General features: G+C 33.9%; 2 protein-coding genes across 3 annotated transcripts; both read right to left on the bottom strand.

Annotated features, from left to right (window-relative positions):
• Positions 1–12,452: 12,452 nt before the first annotated feature.
• LOC18107338 (PI-PLC X domain-containing protein At5g67130-like) lies at positions 12,453–15,927 on the bottom strand. The gene is made up of 8 exons (XM_052448719.1): positions 15,504–15,927; positions 15,291–15,413; positions 14,043–14,180; positions 13,837–13,935; positions 13,440–13,743; positions 13,096–13,319; positions 12,891–12,977; positions 12,453–12,627 (listed from the first exon to the last, which is right to left on the bottom strand). Exons 1-8 carry the CDS (start codon positions 15,591–15,593, stop codon positions 12,595–12,597), a joined length of 1,098 nt encoding a protein of 365 aa, XP_052304679.1. The 5' UTR covers positions 15,594–15,927; the 3' UTR covers positions 12,453–12,594.
• Positions 15,928–18,303: 2,376 nt separating this feature from the next.
• On the bottom strand, positions 18,304–19,119 carry LOC18107337 (uncharacterized). Of its 2 annotated transcripts, XM_006373326.3 has the most exons (3): positions 18,948–19,118; positions 18,703–18,791; positions 18,304–18,615 (listed from the first exon to the last, which is right to left on the bottom strand). In XM_006373326.3, exons 1-3 carry the CDS (start codon positions 18,969–18,971, stop codon positions 18,468–18,470), a joined length of 261 nt encoding a protein of 86 aa, XP_006373388.1. In that variant the 5' UTR covers positions 18,972–19,118; the 3' UTR covers positions 18,304–18,467. The 2 variants fall into 2 exon arrangements, with proteins under 2 accessions (XP_006373388.1, XP_024444010.1); XM_024588242.2 differs by having other exon boundaries at positions 18,304–18,791; positions 18,948–19,119.
• Between the last annotated feature and the right edge of the window lie 314 nt (positions 19,120–19,433).

Here is a 19,433-nt window from a genome sequence, read left to right as displayed (position 1 = left end):
GAGTGTCATATAGTAATATTTTGGTTTTTTTTATTTATAATTTAAAATATTGATGTATTTTGAATTGTGAAATGTGATAAGCTTTTCAGCATGTCCTTGAAAGATCTTTTATTTGACAAAATAAAAGGCAAGCATATATGCCCTTTTATATCTAATTTTTACCTCTGCTCTTTAAGCTTTTCTTTTCCAGCAGGGAACTCAGATGAAAATAGAGAGATTTTGAAAATAAAAATAAAAATTGAAATAACTTTGTCTTGATGAAAACTATACTGCACGTAGAATTATAGAAACCTTAGGAACTAAGAGATATCTTGTTGTATTTTAGAAATTTTACGAAATTAAGAGGTGAATATATTCAATCATTAATTTGAACTAGTAAATACGATCAATTTTATTAGTAGAGGAACAACTTTTAGCAGCCTGCCGACAAAAGACAAAAAAAATAAAAATAAATAAATAAAATATCCTTTCCTTCTGGTCGTTAAAGTCTTTAATTAAATCAGAAAACTTAATTAGCAGTTGATGCCAAGATTCCACATCTTTTAATTAAATCTTCTATTCAACCTTTTATTAAAATATTTAGTGAAACAGGGAAAAAGAAATCAAAAGTACATCAATATAATTGATTCATGTCTTACTTAGAGTACTATAGATTGATGTTGCAATCTCACGAATTAGCAGCGAGAGCAATCTTAGCTTCTTACCTTGCAAAGGCCTAAAATGTAACAATCGCATGAATTATTGGTCAATGCTAAAACAGTCCCAAAATAATCAATTATTTGCCACTTTAAACGTCTATTTTCAAATGCCAGAAATCACCATTTTCATCAATCAAAACAGATATTTATTGAGACTGTGATAATTCTATAGAAATTAAATAAAAAATAAATTATATAGTTTATTTTTCTTAATCCAATAATGGAGGATGATATTGAAAAAAAAATCAATTAAAAAAAATTAAAAAAAAAAGCATATCCGATCAGTTGGTAAACTCGTCAAACCTATGAATTAGATGGCTAGCATGCCAAACCTATGAATCAGGTGGCTAGCATGCCAAACCTATAAATCAGGTTATGGACTTCACTAGGATTATAATTTATTTTTTCAAACTATTTCTTATTTAACTATATGAAACAAAAATAAACGGTTGCAAAAACAAATACTAACCCAATATCGAGATTTTTTTTGAAGCCGCGATAACCTCATAGAAAACGAAATGAAACCAAATTCTTAATTAACTCAATATCTAAGGATGAAATTGAAAAAACAAATAATTAAAAAAAAATTAAACTCGTCAAATTCATAAACCAAGTCAACCAACAAGACTCGCGAACCAGGTTCATGGACTTTATAAAGTTTAATAACAATTTTTTTTTCTAAAACTGATTTTTTTAACTATATGAGAAAAAAACAGACGATAACAAAATCAAGTTCAATTAAAAAAAATACCCCACCAAATCAGTAAACCGGGGAAATTTAGGTTATTTTGGCAAATCTGCAAACTACATCAACTCTATAAAAAATAAAATGAAAAGAAAAAAAATTATGAAGTCTAATTATCAACTACCACCAATATTGAAAGATGAAACAAACAAATAAAAAATGAAAAAAAAATCATAACAAAAGTTCAATAACAAAAAAAAAAAAACAAAAGGATATATAAACATAAACTAGGGCAACCTGTGTTATTTTAGAAAACCTATAAACCATGTTAACCTTATAGAAAGAAAAATAAAAAGAAATAAATTATGAAATTTAATCCTCAACTACTCTAATATTGAAAGATAAAATAGACAAAAACAAGTTTTTTGAAAAAAATCATAACAAAAATTCAATAAAGAAAGTCAAAAGGCAAATAAAAAAAAATCTTTGTGGATTACTAATAATTCATGGTGCAATAGATGTGGATGAACATTGATTTTTCCATACCATCTAGTTTTTGTTAATAAATAAAAGTAATAGTAGTTTATAAGCACTTATGTTTTGTTTGACTATGCGAGTAAGATGTTTTTTAAAATACGAAAAAAAAAAGATTTTTTAGATGATTTTTAATGATTTTAAGATAAGAATATCAGAATTATTTAATATTTTTTTAAATAAAAAATATTTTAATGATATCATGGAATATACAATTAAGTCGTTATGTTCTTATTAGAAAATTTATATTTAAGTGTTTTAAGATTACAAACAGAACGTCCCACAATGTTAGCATATAATTGTTCTTGCAAGTCCAAGCTCAGTTTTTTGCAAGCATATATCTAGTTTGATTATAAATAAAATATTAGTTTACTAGTTAAACCCATGAACTTGAAATCCTTTATGTTATAAAACTTGATCTGAAAATAAACCCAAGTTATAGGTTAAGAGGATTGATCAAATAATGTTTTTTTTATAAAAAAAATAATTTTTTTATAAAAAAATTCAAAATAAAATAAAGTAAACAAATTAATAGCTAGATTTTAACCGAGTCGGGAGTGTTTTTAACCAAATCAACAAAGTATTTTTTATAATTATTTTCTTTTCAATATGAACGAGTCTAAGTTTCGGACCGGTTAGATCTTGATGGACCCACTAGACCATCAACCTTTTATAACAATGATGAAAATTACCACTGGTATGAATGGTTTTGAGTAGTTTGAATTGAGGTTGATTTTTTTTGTTAAAAATTAAAAAAAATAACTTCATATTAATATATTTTTTTTGTATTTTTGAATCGTTTTGATATATTAATATAAAAAATAAATTAAAAAGATAAAAAATTATTTTAATATATATTTTTAAAAAAAACACACTTTAGAAAAAACAAGTTATATCACACTATCAAACACCGCATTTAATTAAAGAATTAAAACAAAAACATCATAAATAAAAGATATGCACTAGTTGGAAGTCCCTTGAGACTCAAAATCCCAAATGCCAAGAACAAAAGGTAGAACAAACTGAGCAGTGGTAACACAAAGCCCATCAATCAATAAATTCATCTCTGCAAAAATTGCACTAAGAATCTGCAGGAAAGATTAAAGAATGTCAGTTCATTTGTTTTCTAGTTCTTAACGTCTTCTTATCCCCGATTACTTTAAAGAGGGAAAGAGAAAAGAAACTGAGAGGTGGGGTTACCGCACATGATGATTGAGTGCACGTGTGGCTAGTTATGTCCACGTGCACCTGTTTTATTCAATGAATTGATTGGTTTTTGTCTCCTTGCCCTCTATCTTTCTGATATTTCTTACCCTTTTATCTTGTCTCCTTGCTAACTGTCATCTCCATGCAGGGTCCCTCCCTCCCTCCCTCCCTCCCTGTTTTCTGCAATTTTACTTCCCAGAAATTAACCCCCGGTAATTCCCTTTTGGAAAACCCAACAGAAACCTCCACCCTCCCCCCACCTATATATATATATATATATATATATATATATATATATATATACACACACTGTTAACTGAAAAAATTAGTAAAATATCATAGTTTCAAAAAAATTCAGTAAAGTAACACAGTTTATATTTTTCATGATTTCAAATAGTTTATTCATTAAAATGTTATCATTTTGAAACATGCTAACTTAAAAAATTGTAATTCAGAATCGTGATATTTTATAAAATAAAATCTAGTCTCTTTTTATTTTCTCAATATAAACAACCCACCTCTCTTTCAGAAGTGGATTGCAAGTGTAATTGACGACTGATTTGCTGCAAATGAATGATCAAAGTATGATAGAGAATTCATTCGTCGATCAATGTAGGTAAGACTCTTTCGAGTCTAGTGATAATAAAGATGAAGATATGTTGGGTTTGAATGAGACATAAAATAATGGTGAAGATATCAATGGTATAATAAGACCTTCTATTCCCGGTGATAATAATGGATTTGAATTTTTTGTTTTCAAAGATTGGGTACTTTGTTTTAGACATTTGACCGATGACACTGATTTGGTGGCTGAACAAACTTTTAGCACTAAAAATAATTTAATTAATGTAGTTAATCTTCAACTCTATGCTCTCTCTCTCTCTTTTTTTTCCAATTTTTTTCTTTTTTTTAAACCTTATCCCTTAATCATTTTGGGTTAGATTGGTCCCCTACGCTCCCTTCAATTATCACAATGCTCACCAATTTTTTTTAGATTTTCTTCTTTGATTGTTTTTTTCATTTTTTTTGGTTTGGAAAAATCATTATGCAAACGATAAGTAAAAAGTAAAAAATTATGAAATAGCCAAAATTGACCAAATTCTGTCGAAACTGCACTTTTGAGAAAGTTTCTATATTTATTAAAATATGTTTAAAAAACTTATCAAAACAGCAGGTCAAAATCGAGATATGACAGTTTTACATAAATGAGTGATTTTTTAATAAGCCTAGGCTCCACGTCTGGCGCTCCTTGTTCGATGTTCGTCTCTTCGCATTGTACATTGCACTTGTCTCTCCAAACTATTTTAGCTTGGATCTTACTCCACCTACACTATTAGGTGCATAAAAGTCTCTTATAGCCCACCATGTCTCCATCTCTTAATTGAATAAGTTTAGTGAAAGACAAGTATATGGTTGTAATGTTTTGGGTAGGCTGAGTGGAATGCAACTCACGATTCAAGATTAATTTATTAGGGCGAAATGACTCTCTAGCCCCTCCACTCCAACAAAAAGACAAGTTTAAGAGTTATAAATACTCCTTAAATCACCTATGTAAAGGGTTTACAATCTTTATTCTTTATTGCTTATATATTTTCAGAGTATCTCACTCTAAAATATCATTGCATTCTCTCTCTCACTATAAATATACTTACTTAAGTATCTAAGAGTTCCTTAACCTACCACAGGGGACCTTTTGCAAGTACTTGGCTTTTCACATTAAACTACACCCATTTTGGCCATCCTAGCCACAAAGAATGCTTTCCAATGAAATCTAAGACTGATATGCCTCTTCAATAGGGCTCTCGAGCCTTACCTTATATACATGGATGGCCACATGCCTCCCTCCTCTCCAATATAGTCTAAGACTGGCACGACTATCTAATAGGGCTCTTGGGTCTTATGCTATCTATAAGGACGGTCGCGGCCTCCCGCTTTCCAGTGCAGTTTTGGACTAACACAACTATCTAGTGGGGTTACTAGGTCTCACAAATCTCTATGGATTGATCTTGATTCTCCCGCCTTTTCAGTGGAATCTTGGACTGACATGACTCTTTATTGGGGCTCCTAGGCCTCACAAATTCTCAAGGCACGACTCTCTAATAGGGCTCCTGGGTCTTATGCTATCTACAAGGACGGTCGCGGCCTCCTGCTTTCCAGTGTAGTTTTGGACTAACACAACTCTTTAGTGGGGTTACTAGGCCTCACAAATCTTCATGGATTGATCTTGAATCTCCTGCCTTTTCAGTGGAATCTTGGACTGACATGACTCTCTATTGGGGCTCCTAGGCCTCACAAATTCTCAAGGGATTAGTCTCAGACTAACACGACTCTTAAGTAAGACTTTAGGGCTTCACACAATCTCCAAGGATAATCTTAGATCTCCCACTCTCAAGTACAATCACTCTTCGGGGTAGCTCTTATGCCCCATGACATCATGAGTGAGGCAATTCTCTAAAAACAATAACTCTCAAGTGAGGGTCTCTCACGGCTCCATGACAATGCTAGGGATGCTATTAACCACTTTTAGTGGGGAGCTCTCACACCTCATTCCATCAATATAAAGAATACACATCTCCCACACTTAATTGACCACTCTTCAGTGGTAGGCTTCCAAGCCCCAAGTTATTATCATGGAGGCCACAAGCCTCCTATTCATTAGTAGTGAGCTCTTAAGCCATATATTTGCCAAAGAGGCCACTGGCCTTCCACTATAGTGTGATGTCTTATTGGTATGGGATTTTCAAACCTCACACTACCACAAGGAATGATCCTCTAGGGGTTACCCTCAGCCTCTTCAAAATTTTCTAAGTATAAGCTCACCCTTTATGGGTTTCCCTCAGTCTCTTATAAGAATTATCTAAATATAGGTTCCCTCTTCATGCGTTTGCTTCCCTCATCCTTTTAGAATTATTTTCTAAGTATGACTTATCCTTCATGATTTTCCCTTAGCCTCTTAGAATTTTTTCTAAGCATGATTTCTCCTCCACGGGTTCCCCCAGCCCTTTAGATTTTTTTAAAGTATTAGTATGGAACCCTTAACCTTTTAGAGTTTTTTTTCCTAAGCAAGGCTTTTTCTCTAAAGGTTCTCCTCAACCTTTTAGAAATATTTGTATGTATAGGGGTGGAACCCTCGATCTTCTAGAATTTTTTCTAAGTATGACTTCTCCTCCACGAGATCCCCCTTTGCTTTTTAGAATTTTTCTAAGTATAAGTTTCTCCTCCATGAGTTCATCCTCTCCGCCTTTTAGAAAAAAGTTTCTAAGTATAAGCTCTTTCTTCGTGGCTTCGTTAAATGAGTTACGCTCACCTTCCTAGAAAGTTTTCTAAGTATGAGTCCATGGTTCCCCTCTACATATTTAGAAAATATTTCAAATATAGTGTGCACCCCTACATATATGTTCTTCGATAAATTACCTTGGGGTTTCCACGTCTCTTCTCATACAAGAAAAAGAATCAACATCTTATCCAATATGTTAGGCAATTAAGTCTTTTTGTATTTTTTATCGCAATGATTTAGGGGGTTATTAATGGACCTATTTTTATTAAAAATTATCATATTAGAGAGCTCTTTGGCTCTTTAGCTTTATGGATCCTTGGCTCTGTGGTTTTTTGGCTATGGCTTGTTAGGTGTGGCTTTGTGGCCAGGGCCAACCCACGTAGGGCTAGCACTTTACCGAGCCCAAACATCATGGAACCAACACCTTATAAGGCCTAACTCTAATAGGCCTGTCACCTTACCAACCTAACCCTCTGTGGGCCCCGCTCCCCGTTGAGCTAGACCTTTCGCAGGCTCGATGCCCTGCCTAGCCCGTTCCTTTGAGAGCCCTACCAGATCCAGTTTAGGAAATTGTCTGGGATTGGACTTATGGTCTAAGCCTAATACCTAACCCTTGTGATTTTTTACTAAGCTCATATGTATGGTTGTGATGTCTTAGGTAGGTTAAGTGAAATAAAACTCACAATTTAAGATTAATTTATAAAGGCGAAATGATTCTTCATCCTGTCCACTTCAGCAAAAGAACAAGTCCGAAAACTATAAATACTTCTTAAACCGTCCAGGTAAGGGGTTCACAATATTTATTCTCCATTGTATATATATTTTTAGAGAATCTCTCTCTAAAATATTAATGCGCTCTTTCTCACTATAAAAAAATACTTACTTAAACATACAAGAATTTCCTAACCTACCACATGAGACTTTTTGCAAGTGTCTAGCTTTTCACATCAAGCTACACCTATTTTAGCCATACTAGCCACAAGGAATGGAGTAGATTCCATGACCAAGTGATTAATTAACTATCTAAATCTTATACCTTAACTTAATCATCCATATTTTTTTTAATTATTATTTGTATATTTTTCATAGTTTTAAATCCATATCATTTAAGATTTTGTGTTTGGTAATGCAGTATAAGGAGTTTTTAATTAAAAATATACTAAAATAATATTTTTTTATATCAATATTTTTTTAAAAAAAAAATTTAAGTTGAACTGAATTATCAAAGACAGAAAGTCTAGAATGAAGGTTTGCTTCTCTGGTGTATGTGCAGAGTGGTGAAGAGTCACGTACAGCAAATCCAAGGAGTCTGGTTCCTCACGTCTTAAAAAATAATAAAAAATCATTCATTGACCATCTTGCCAAGTGCTTTCGAATAAATTAATCATAGTTGCTAGTTTTTGAAAATGATCTGATTAAGGGGGGGAAAAGAAGAAGTCTAATCACCCCATCTTAATCAACAGTGGTGGGTAAGAGTTACTGCTTCTGCTTGATGAAGGCAGTATCAGTACTGGGGGCAGAGTCGAGTTCACGTGGTGCTTGACTGATTGCTGGCCCATCTTCATATATGTTCCCTGTGCAGCTTAGACTTCAGAGCTCTATATATATATAGATATACCTTGCTCGTTTGTATAAAGGGCATCAGCATCGGCATCAGCTAATTTATTGGAAGCTGTTTGCAGATTTTCTAGCAATATTTAACTCTTTGTCGAACTTGGATCCCTGTATCCAGTCAATGACAAGTTGGGCAATGGTTCTTTTCTTGTTGAAATTATGTATGTGTATGTCTTGATCAAACAAGAAGTTAAAGCTGCTTGTCCCTCAGCTTGTACTTTCAGTCTTAGATTGTTTGAAATGATTTTTGTTCATGCGTTCACGCATGTTTTGTTTTTTGTTTTAATCTACACACGATAAAAGAAAATATCTAGAGCCATAGGCAATTGTATATAGTTACGATGGAAATTTTAAGAATCCGAGATGAAGTGCTTCCAAATTACTGGGTTTCATGTTCAAATTCTTATTTCATTCGGTTCAAGCATAGATAGGTCAGCTTGAGTTGCAACCAACATAAAAACACTCATATTCTGCATGCAGCTTTTACCATTTCTAAATTTGATTATCAATCTCATCCCTATCCAATCAAAAAATCACCAGAGATACTACAACTAGGGACGAATTTTAGGGATGGTTTGGCCCTCCAAATCTTGAAAATCTTATAAAACCCTCCAAATTTTTGTCATGTAATTGACAATTGAGTCCCAGAACAAAATTATTTTCCAATCAGGTCCCCCACTTGCAAGCACCCCTTCACATTAAGAACTTATGACATAAAAAGACCTAATCTCATGACATAACCAACCAAGAGTTCAAGATGGAGTTGAATGGGCGAGGTCAAATAGATGTATGACAATGGGTGTTGCCTTTGCTTGGAGACCCAATTGGGAATTTGATTCTACTTTGAGGGCATATCTATCATTTGCCCAAAAGATTCTGTTCAACATTTATTCTTCTTAGTGTATCATCCTATTGTTCATGTGTACTTGAATGGACAAGACTTTACATACATGTTCTGTGGTCTTTGGGCTATTTCAATTATTTGTGTAGTAGATATTGTTGAGATTGTTTACTTTATTTTCCAAATTGATTGTGATACTCTCTAGCCATATAATAACAAATTTGACAAAAAGGAACAAGAAAAACCAGAAAAGAACTAAACCATTGCTCATGCTTGAATTTGTCCAAGTTAGGGAGAAATAGCTAGCAAAGGAGCCTGTCAATATTGACGAAAGGTGCCACTGTTAGATCCTTTGGAAAATTGACCTTTCCTTTCCTGTAATTATCACCCACACGCGGAGTCATACATTTAGGCAAGTCTTGAACACATCAAGTTTAGCTGGTACTGCATAAAACATGTAGTATCGTCAATTAACCTGACGTATAGGAAAAGTAAACATTGCAATCAAATCCAACATGACGATCTCTTCCAATATGAGGTTACCATCGTGCAAATTTATGGAATCTTGTCTAATTGATTGAGCCCACAACTGTTAATGATTAGGTGTAAATAATTAATCCAACGATCCCATTTCTGAAAGAAATGAACTTCAGTAATCTACACGAACTTTAGCTCATGTCTTCAACACTGTGCATTAGACAATTGCAACGCGGTGAGCCTCTCATGCACCGGCTATCTTGGCAGCTTATGCTGGCAATTGCACACCTTGCTGTCAATGATCAGATTACATCCGCCATGAATATCCAGCTAGCGTTGTGTCTAGCATTAGTTTATCTGCATATTTATATGATGATTATGCCATCTTTTGGGAGCTTCAGTGTCCCAGGAAGTGCATTAACCAAGATAGACATTATCTAATGAGAAATAGAAAGGAGAAGATTGACATAATTTTCTCTCAAGTTAAGAGATTATGATCAACTTGAACACAAGACTTTGGCCCAAATGTGTGCTTCCAACCAACATTTTGCAGAAGATTCTCGCCTTTTAGTTGGTTCCACTTTCACAACCTCAAAGCCACCCCCCATGTGTTAAGGTCCCCATTACATTTTGTTTTGATGCTTAAGTGCTTGTCTTTGCTGTTGTTTCTTTCATTCTTGTTTGCAAAATTTAATAAAAAACATTTATCCCCTCACTCTTCTCCCACTTAGCCCACATTAGGTGACCTAATGTCATGGAAAGGGGTGTACCAAAGCCCATGTGATCTGGTGCCATATTGGCCACCTTGAAGATCAAATTCTAGCTCCTGTGGGGCATCGATGGGGATGCCCTACAACAAGAAACAACAATGGAAATTTTGGGAATGATGCCCCTATTGCACGTTACCCCCTCGTGGGCATATCGTAATCGTCCTTGGTACGATTTGGGCATCAATTGACAAGTACCAGACAGTTAGTGAGCCCCAAACTCCATGAATTCTTTTGGTTACAGAAGAGAAAAAAGAAATTATACCCTTTGTTCACTTTGAGTTTCTTATGGATGCTTTCTCGAGTCCAAAAATTGGCTCACACGAATATGGATGCAATTTCCTACACCATTGTTACATTTGGTTCTGCTTTTGCCATTTTGGGGGTGAAGTAGGAAGGAGAGGCGATCCAATTTGTTGGTTCCATATACCTTTCAACAATAGCCCTGCCTGCACATCTCTGTCCAATTCTGAAACTAGAGAGCTGCGATGATTTACAAAATCAAGAAAAGTAAACTGCATGACCATTTTTTGCATGCTGCGCCTTTTTACCCTCTAGTAGCTTAGATACTCCCTCGTTGGCCTGGAATTCAAAAATAAAAAAGAGTTATCCGGCCTACATTGTCAGCTTTGTCATTGTCTTGTGGCTAAAACCTTGGATACTCTCCATAGGCTTTTCTCTTGTTAACATGGTTACTTTGGAGTCTTGGACGAAACATCAGAGAACTTTGCTGTATTTTCTTGTCTTAAGAACTTGAAAAGCACCCTAGTTCGAGTAAAACAACCTTATTTGTTGGCGACAAGTTAGAATACAAGCTAGCTATCAATTTACCCATCTAGTCTGTAGTTTACCCATGGTTTCAATCAAATGCTAGTAATTTAAGACATCCAGTTGCCTACAGACATTCTTAATATGGTCATTGTTGGACTATATAGGGCATGCTGGTCAACCTGGACGAAAAAAAATACGTCTGTAAATACGTCTGTGAAAAGAAGATAATTATAATTAAACTAGGCCAATAACATGAATCCCATTATTCGATCCTTCACACCAATCAAGCAACATCGAAGCATGTTCCTAGTAATGTAGTCCTATTATTGAGTTTTCATGCAGATCTGATAAGATAGAATATTATGCTTAATAACAGTAGTAATTAAATATTAATATCATCATGTCTTAAGATTACTACTAGCATGTGTTGGATACGTCCTAGCCTACCTACTCAAATGCTTCAGAACAACATAATTAGGGCTAATAAGCTACAAAAAAAATGATTATTAGTTCCTGAATTTGATTAATTAATCAAGCCTTGGATTCTATGTTTGACTGATTGCAGATTAATTTCCCTGAAATCCGTGAAGACGGTGATATAATTAACTAGTAGATTTGTCATAATTTTTGGGGGATTGTGTTGCTAATTGAGTTTATTGTAGTCAAATTGGCATGATCAAGGCATCACTTGAATTTCTTTACTTTTTAGACTATGATCCTAAGAATGCCAAATCATTTTGAGTCCTTGAAGCCCTCACAGTCAAATTTAGATCAATCAAACAAATCTCTCTCTTAGCATCCTAGCTAGTGTAGACCATTCTTTAGTAGCAAAATTGTGGAAAATCTGTCCCAGTGACAATGATATCCACTTGCATTAATTACTCGATCATATTCAGCTTAATTAAACTACTTGGAAAAATATGTTGATGAAAAAGGCACAGAGAAATTTTTAAAAATATACACTTATATTTGGATAGTACTATATAACTAGATCATAACAACTCAATTATTGAAATTATGGACAAATCCACTCTGTAGCCCTACTAGTTTGGCCCAATGTGTTGGATATATAACCAGGCAGTTGGTTGCCCTTTGCTAGCGTCTACTGGCTGCTAGGATAGTCCATGCATTGTTGAGGGATTTCTTTCCATTTTCTTGCTGACCCACTTTCATAATTCAAGCACTCTTCTTTTGTAGCCCATTAATATGCTTCAAGAGAAACTTGAACATTTTTCAATGATATCAGTTAGTAGTTGACAATGGTTGCTATTGTTTTCTTGCTAGTAATTTTATGTCTTGTTGCTGGCATTATGCATCCCACATGCTCATTCCTCTATTAAAATCGTGCTCAAATTAAATTAAAATAAAATATCAAAGATAATTTTAACAGCATGAAGCCTAGATATTTTACTTTTTGATTGATTTCCATCGGGCAGCAGAGATTTAAATTATGTTTTTCTTGCTCACCCAACAATATGAGAATCCTTGCTGGGTCTGTGAATTGAGACCCATATGCTATGAAGCATATTAGAATGGATTCTGTGCGAGTCTGGCTCAGATTACTTGAGTTTGAGGCCGTAAATTTCTTGGAGTAAGTTTCTTTGATCACCGCTGCAGCTACAGAATGTTTACCGTTTTCTCAAGTACAATTGGATTAATTTTATTACAAAATAAAAATCTCCCAAATCCCTAATCTATTGTATTGTGGATGACTGTCGATGCTACTAGGGAGTGCAGGCTCCTGAAGTCGATCCAGGCTGCAAGTAGAAGAAAATGCATGATATGGTTAGAGAATTTTCTGAGTTGGGATCACATTATTATGGAAAACTTGATATGAGTATGATTTTGATGAACTAATTTGACCATTCTCTATTGTCCACACGAGTCAAAACAACAAGAATGAGTTCGTGCAATCACAAGACTATAAAATTAACATAAGAATATGGTCTTGAATAGTAATGGCAAGCATTAAAATAATTTGATATGGCAATTAATATACTTAATCCCCATTATAACTTACCACACATGCATGGATATCATCACACCCACACAATAGCTTCCCATTTAGCAGGTCCACGGCTTGAAATGATCCTCCTCCTTCACTCCTCTGCAGCCCCCCACGCATAAAAAGAAACAAATTATTATATATGACCTCTTCTGTTCTATTATCAATGTCAACTGAACTTGAAAATATTAGATATATAATTTGCGAGTGATAAGCATACCTTGTAATAATCCACAGCAACAAAATTTGCCCATCTGCTGGCAGCAGCCCCATCACAAGTATGAAGGATGTTTATGAGATTCCCCGAGTTATCTTCACAAGAAAGTTCCTTCATGGGGATAGATCTAAAGTAATTTACCAACACTAAAGATCTACTCTTGTCATCAAGAGGAGGTGACTCTCCTCTGTTAGCACAGCTTCCTGCTTTCATGCCATCATCCCCATCTGCCACCAAAAAAAAAAAAAAGGTTTAAACCAAGATTACATGCATATGGTATAACGAATTCTACTGATGTATGAAAGTTAAAAAAAAAAAATGAAAGAATTTTTAACGTTATTTCTTACATTGATTTTCAACCATGTAATTCCATTGGTAAGCAATGCCTTCACTTGCTTCCTTGGATTGAATTGAAGTGAAAACAAGTAGCCTTTGGTTGTTCTGGACCATGTCACTAACTAATGGCCAATCTTGACCATTTTGAGGCATTTTTGCCACAGGAAACCAATATTTCATTAACCCAGCATCAGTGAAGACCTTGGTCAGTCCATTTGGGGCTTGAACATAATCTTCTAAGATTAATGTAACAATTTCTGTTGGATTTGCTGATAAGAAAGCTTCAATTTCCTTTAGGGTGTCAATTGCTGGACCCTATTGGGGCAAACATTTACATTTTCACACATTAGAGAAAATAAATGAAACAAAAAAAAATCATATTATGCAGTAGGGAATCAATGTACATACAAATGCGGTATAATCATAACATTGTCCTTTAAATGAATGACATAACCATACATCTCCTTGAAAATCGTAGGTATCAAGCATCAAGGCTCGAGCTCCATTCTGTGGTCAAATAATTAATGGCACTTGTTAACTTGCAGAAGAAAAGAAAAGAAAAGAAAAGAAAAGAAAAGGGGGTTCTAACATGGTAAATAGGAAAAACCACTTACATTTAACTGCTCTGTGATGTTGTCTTCTTGGTTGGTAAATGTGATTCGAGGGACTCCGGTGTGAGAAGGGTATCCATCAATAGCATATGCATTGTGGGTCGTCAAAAATGCATATTTGTTGAAAGGCAAAGAATTGTTCTAATAATAAGAGAAAAAAATGAAAACTAGTTAATTTGTGTGTTAATTTGAAACTGCGTTCCAAACAATATTTTACTAAATTTTAATTTTTTGTTTTAAAACTAATTTTTTTATATTTTTAAATTGTTTTGATATGCTAATGTTAAAAATAATTTTTTTAAAATAAAAAAATATTATTTTAATATATTTCCAAATAAAAAAACACTTCGCCAAAACAATCATTATCATACTTTTAAAAACTACTAGTTTTTAGTTATAGTTAGGAAACCAAATTATAGCTTTATCATATATATAATCCTCCTTCAGTCTCAATTCATAATCCAGCAGGACCGGTGTTTAAAGATATTGAATTTTTGTTTAAACTAATTTAGTAACAATGATTCAAGTTCGGAATGTTACAAACATTCGATTCAATTTTTGTTGCAATATCCATCTCCAATTCCGAAGCTTTCCACTAAGAATTCTCAGCTTCTTTAAAATCCTGAATCTTCCAAGTTCCCAAGTCACAACAAGAGTTCCACATACCCTGCAACTCGGTATCAACAGTCAGTGAAATTCAGTCGGCACTCCTCCATCTTAAGGAGGGCCCTTTTTTTATTTTGGGAAATCTCAATCTATTATTAAATGGACCATGGCCATGGCAGGCCCTCCATTTCAATATCAAACGTACTCTAACCACCCTAATTCGTCCAATTTGCGTTGTGTGAATCCCTGTTTGCTGTGACTGATAACCTTCCTGGAAACTGCCCTAAAGCAAATCCTTCATTGATAGACAATATATATCAACATTAATATTCATTCCAATTTTCACTTGAGGAAGAAAATGTATGGCCTCTATCTTCTACTTTTTTCTTTTCTTTTGATTTGTAACCCTTACGCTCCACATCTTCATGATATCATCGTGTAGGTTATAACATACCTCAACCAAAAGTCTTCTTATGCACATCATGGAAAGACAAAAAGTAAAACAAACCACTCAGATGAGCCAATCAAGGCGTCTGTGAACTAAACGTTGCCTAACAAGCTCATAAACATGGTGCGTCCTTACAAAAGAGAGAGAAGAAAATAACCCGCATAATTATTATGCAAAAAAGATAATTAGGGAAGTACCAGAAGCTTGAATTGGTTTGTGATGGTTGATCTTACACATCTAGAACCTGAAAATCCTACCAGGCAAGAGGAACAATAGAGCCCAGCTTGACAATCTTGGTTCGATGAGCATTCATCAAGTATCTAAATATTGATATTTACAAAGATGAATTAGGAAAAAAAAAACAAATTAGAGTTTCATGATCACTTGCATGTAAAAGGGAACACACAAACCCTGCATTGTCCATTGGAGCAGGCTGTAGCAACATCGGCAAGGACCACTAAAGCTGTGATGATCAAAAACAAGTTCTGAGAAAAACCCATGTTGCCAGGGAAACGAAAGGATGTACAACTATTATAGGAGAATAAAGGAATGTAAAGAGGCAGGACATATATCCGTGCAAGTAATACTTAGTACTCTATGTATTTCAAGTGTCATTGAAACCATGGATTTTTTGTGTTCGATTTTTCCATGGATGACAGATTAACGTGAACTTTTCCTGTTTGTTGGCTGAGAAAACAAAGGAAACTTCACAAAACTCTGCTGGGAACAAGACAGATGAGGAGTTGGTCTCTTCAAGGAGAATGATGTTGAAATATGGGAACAAGGTGCCTTCTACGGTAAATTGAAAGTCACCTTATTTGCCTCTAAATAAAATCTGTACCTATCTAATTAATTAACCACACATTTGACCAAGATATTGATTATAATTGTGATAGCAAACACACAAAATCAAAGACAGATCAATAGTGCAGTTAATGGCCAATTTTGATGTTTTCCAAATGTAAGGTCTAGGTTAGCAGATACTGTACAAAAGTTGCGAAAGAAATCCTCGAAGCATTATCCTACTAGGCTAAGGGATTGATTAAATTCATTCTTAGAATTTTTTTCCCTCAAATTCATTCTTAGAATTGTTTTTACCATTTAACTGGGTTGCTTTTGGATTGATTAAATTATCAAAGTCACATCGAGATAACATTCATGTAATTTAATTTTAAATTTGGATCAAACAAGAAATTGTGTCTAAAATTGTTTTATGTAAGTTTCTTCTTTAGTTTTTTCAATTTAATCATGTCAGTCAATCAAGTTATTTTTAAACTCATCAAATCAATTTAATCATATTGAGCCAAATTTTATTTTAATTTTAAACTCGGGTTAGATACAAAGTCAGATTAAAAGGTTTCAAGTTGTTAAAAAAACTTTAATAGCAATATCAAATAATTTTTTATATTCTAAATTTTTTTTATTATATATTTTTTTACCTAACCTGTCACAAAACATATGCTTGTAAACTAATTTAATCTAAATCAGGGTGAGGCTGTTTGGTGGTGCACGCAACATTACATGAGCAATCAACAATTTACAAAGCACGTTCCAATTTCATACCTGCTTTTGATCTCATTTCCATTTTCAGAGGCTTAACTAGATTTAATTTGTCCTCGTGTTTGTTTCAATGAGTTAACTTTGTCCTTATACTTTTAATTTAGTTAATTGAACTTTGTGTTTTTTTGGGGCTAAAGGCTAAAAAAAAGTAACAGTTGGGTCTTCCTTTATTGGATCCTACTTCGAGCACACCAAGCCAATCTCAAACATAAGGCATTGGGCCTAACTTTGTCCATTCCTTCACGGTCCAGAACTTGTACTAGGAAAAGCCCATTATTAATCCATTTAGAGTGTAGTTTGGACTGATGTAAAATGAATAAAAATAACATGGGATTACTGCATAGAAATTTAATTACATTAAATAATTAATTTTAAGGATAAATCAAGCATATATATTTAGCCCTTTGCAAGGATAGCCTTACTGGTAAGAATGTCTGTAAAATCATGTATAACGAGGTGAAGAAAATAAAGATAGAAAATTAACTCATGTTTTTACCTTGCATGCTACTGCTGGAGTAAAATCGCCATATACACAAAAATTACCGCATTAGACTTTTCATGAATCTCTCATCGTGAACAAACAGACCCACAAGTTTGTACTTTCCATGAATCTCTCATCGTTAATATGAATACATCATTTAAGCCATTATGTCAATTTTCCCACATAGATTTTCTTCTTTTTATAGAAGAAAAAGAGAATGAACAGTTGATTGAATGACTTCGTTTTAGGCCAAGATGATCATTCTTTAATTTGCCTCTTTAAGTTCTGACATCTTACAATTGAGTTATTATTTTTTAAATTTATTTTTTAAATTTCACCCTTGGATCAATACAACTAGGCCCCTGGATTTTTGTATCATTTACAAAATAGTTCTTGATTTCAAATTTAATCAATTCAGTCTTTAATTGACTTCTCAAACTTTTAATTCTTTCAAAATTACCCCTGATAAAATCACTTAATCCCTATAGTGTTAGCGCCTATTCATTTCGGTCCCTGTAATTTTATTTCTTGGAATTTTGACCTAAATTGACCTTGAACTTTGATATATTTTCAATTTAGAATTGCATTAATTAAACTAATTCAAAGTTTAATTAAGTACCTAAACTTATCAATTCTTCTATTTTTTTTTTGCCCAAATTGACTTCCAACTTTATAATTTCATCCTATTAGTCCCCTAAATTTTTGATTTGTGTTGTCTTATCAAATTCTTAAATTATTTTTATATTATTTTTATAAATTTAAGTTATAACAAATATGAATAAGTATATGTGCATTCGTAAATATTGTAATTTACAGTTGACTTAGGATATATTACGTTGACTAGAAGAAGAAAATTTTGATTACGATGCAAGCAATCTAGAAAAATCCAATAATAGTCTTTGAGCGTGCGGTCTACACACGCTCAATCCTTCTTCTTCTTCTTTTTTCTTTTCCCTCTCTCAGAAACTTTGGATTTCAAACCGTTCCATGATTGTATAGAAACTTTGGAAATTAAAGTTTGCTGGTAGTAATTTTATGTTTTATCTTTGTTAAAAATGGAAACAATATTGTCCAATCTCCTTAGCTTGAGGTTAAGAATCCTGGTATTAATCATTGGCCTCGTTAACGGAGAGAAGAATTCCTGAATAAAATTGGAAAACTCTAGCAAATGAAGCAAGTTCCAGTCTCGCTATGTATTATAACATTTAAAACGACCACAGACTCATTTCACACACTTTATAAATCATTAAAAACAAAACAAGTTGCTCGCTAGCTTTAATTATATATCAGATAAAGCTTCAGGGGGGTTATACATAATTATCAGTATATTTATTTATTTATCTTCAGAGAAGAAGTGGTTGACGGTTGGCATGATCTCAGGTGGGCGAGTTCTCAGGAATTTGCGCAGGCCATGTTCTGCATACCTCTCCCCTTCCTCTTTGTTTTCTAGCACTCCCATGCCACGGTTTGCTTTGTTGACCCTGTTAATCAATCCCAGGCAAGGAAAACGCATCAGCAAAATGAAAACATAGAATATTCTTAGGAGTTTAAGAATTTGTTCTACGTACCTGACATCAGGGTTCATGAAAACGTTCCTTGTAAGCTGAAAGATGCACAAACTTGTTACACAGGTCATCGCAGCTAGTAGCGGGTAGACCTAGCGAGCACAAATAAGCTAATGAGATACAAGAATATCAAAGGCAAGAGAACCCTAGAAGAATCAAGCCCAGATGGTAATGCTCTAGCCCATTCAAGCCCATAAGCTTTGTAAAATTTGTATATATACATAAACGTGGTGGCCATGGTTGCTTACCTCTGGTTTCATCCAACGCCCCATAGGAAGGTATTTGCTTTTGCTACTATGTGCAAAATTGATGGTTTAATTTCCTCCTCGAACTTCAAGAAATAAGCTAAATATCGTTATACACACACATAGAGGTATTATTTTGCATATATATAGTGTCATGTCATAAGAGCAGCCAACTCACGAGAATGACTCGGCCAGCCATGCAATCTGTATATTATGGACTGTAGATTTCAGTGGGCTGAGAATTAACTATGACTTTTACAAGAAACCAGGGGCACTAGCCTCTTGTTTTGCTAGTTTGGAACTTTCCATGGCTTGGTAGATTTGTTGACAAGTTTGAGTTTTTTAAAACTATTCAGTATATTTGGATTAGCATTGACATGCCTTACCGCTGTCATGAAAACGCTTGAGAACGACTCGATCGTATAAAATTTTATGGATTGGGATTCTAGCCCTAAATTGACATTTCGTATTTTATTCTTCTAAATCTAA

This window comes from Populus trichocarpa, chromosome 17, assembly GCF_000002775.5.
Source record: "Populus trichocarpa isolate Nisqually-1 chromosome 17, P.trichocarpa_v4.1, whole genome shotgun sequence".
Lineage (NCBI taxonomy): Eukaryota > Viridiplantae > Streptophyta > Magnoliopsida > Malpighiales > Salicaceae > Populus > Populus trichocarpa.
This window is presented reverse-complemented; position numbering and strand designations above follow the sequence as displayed.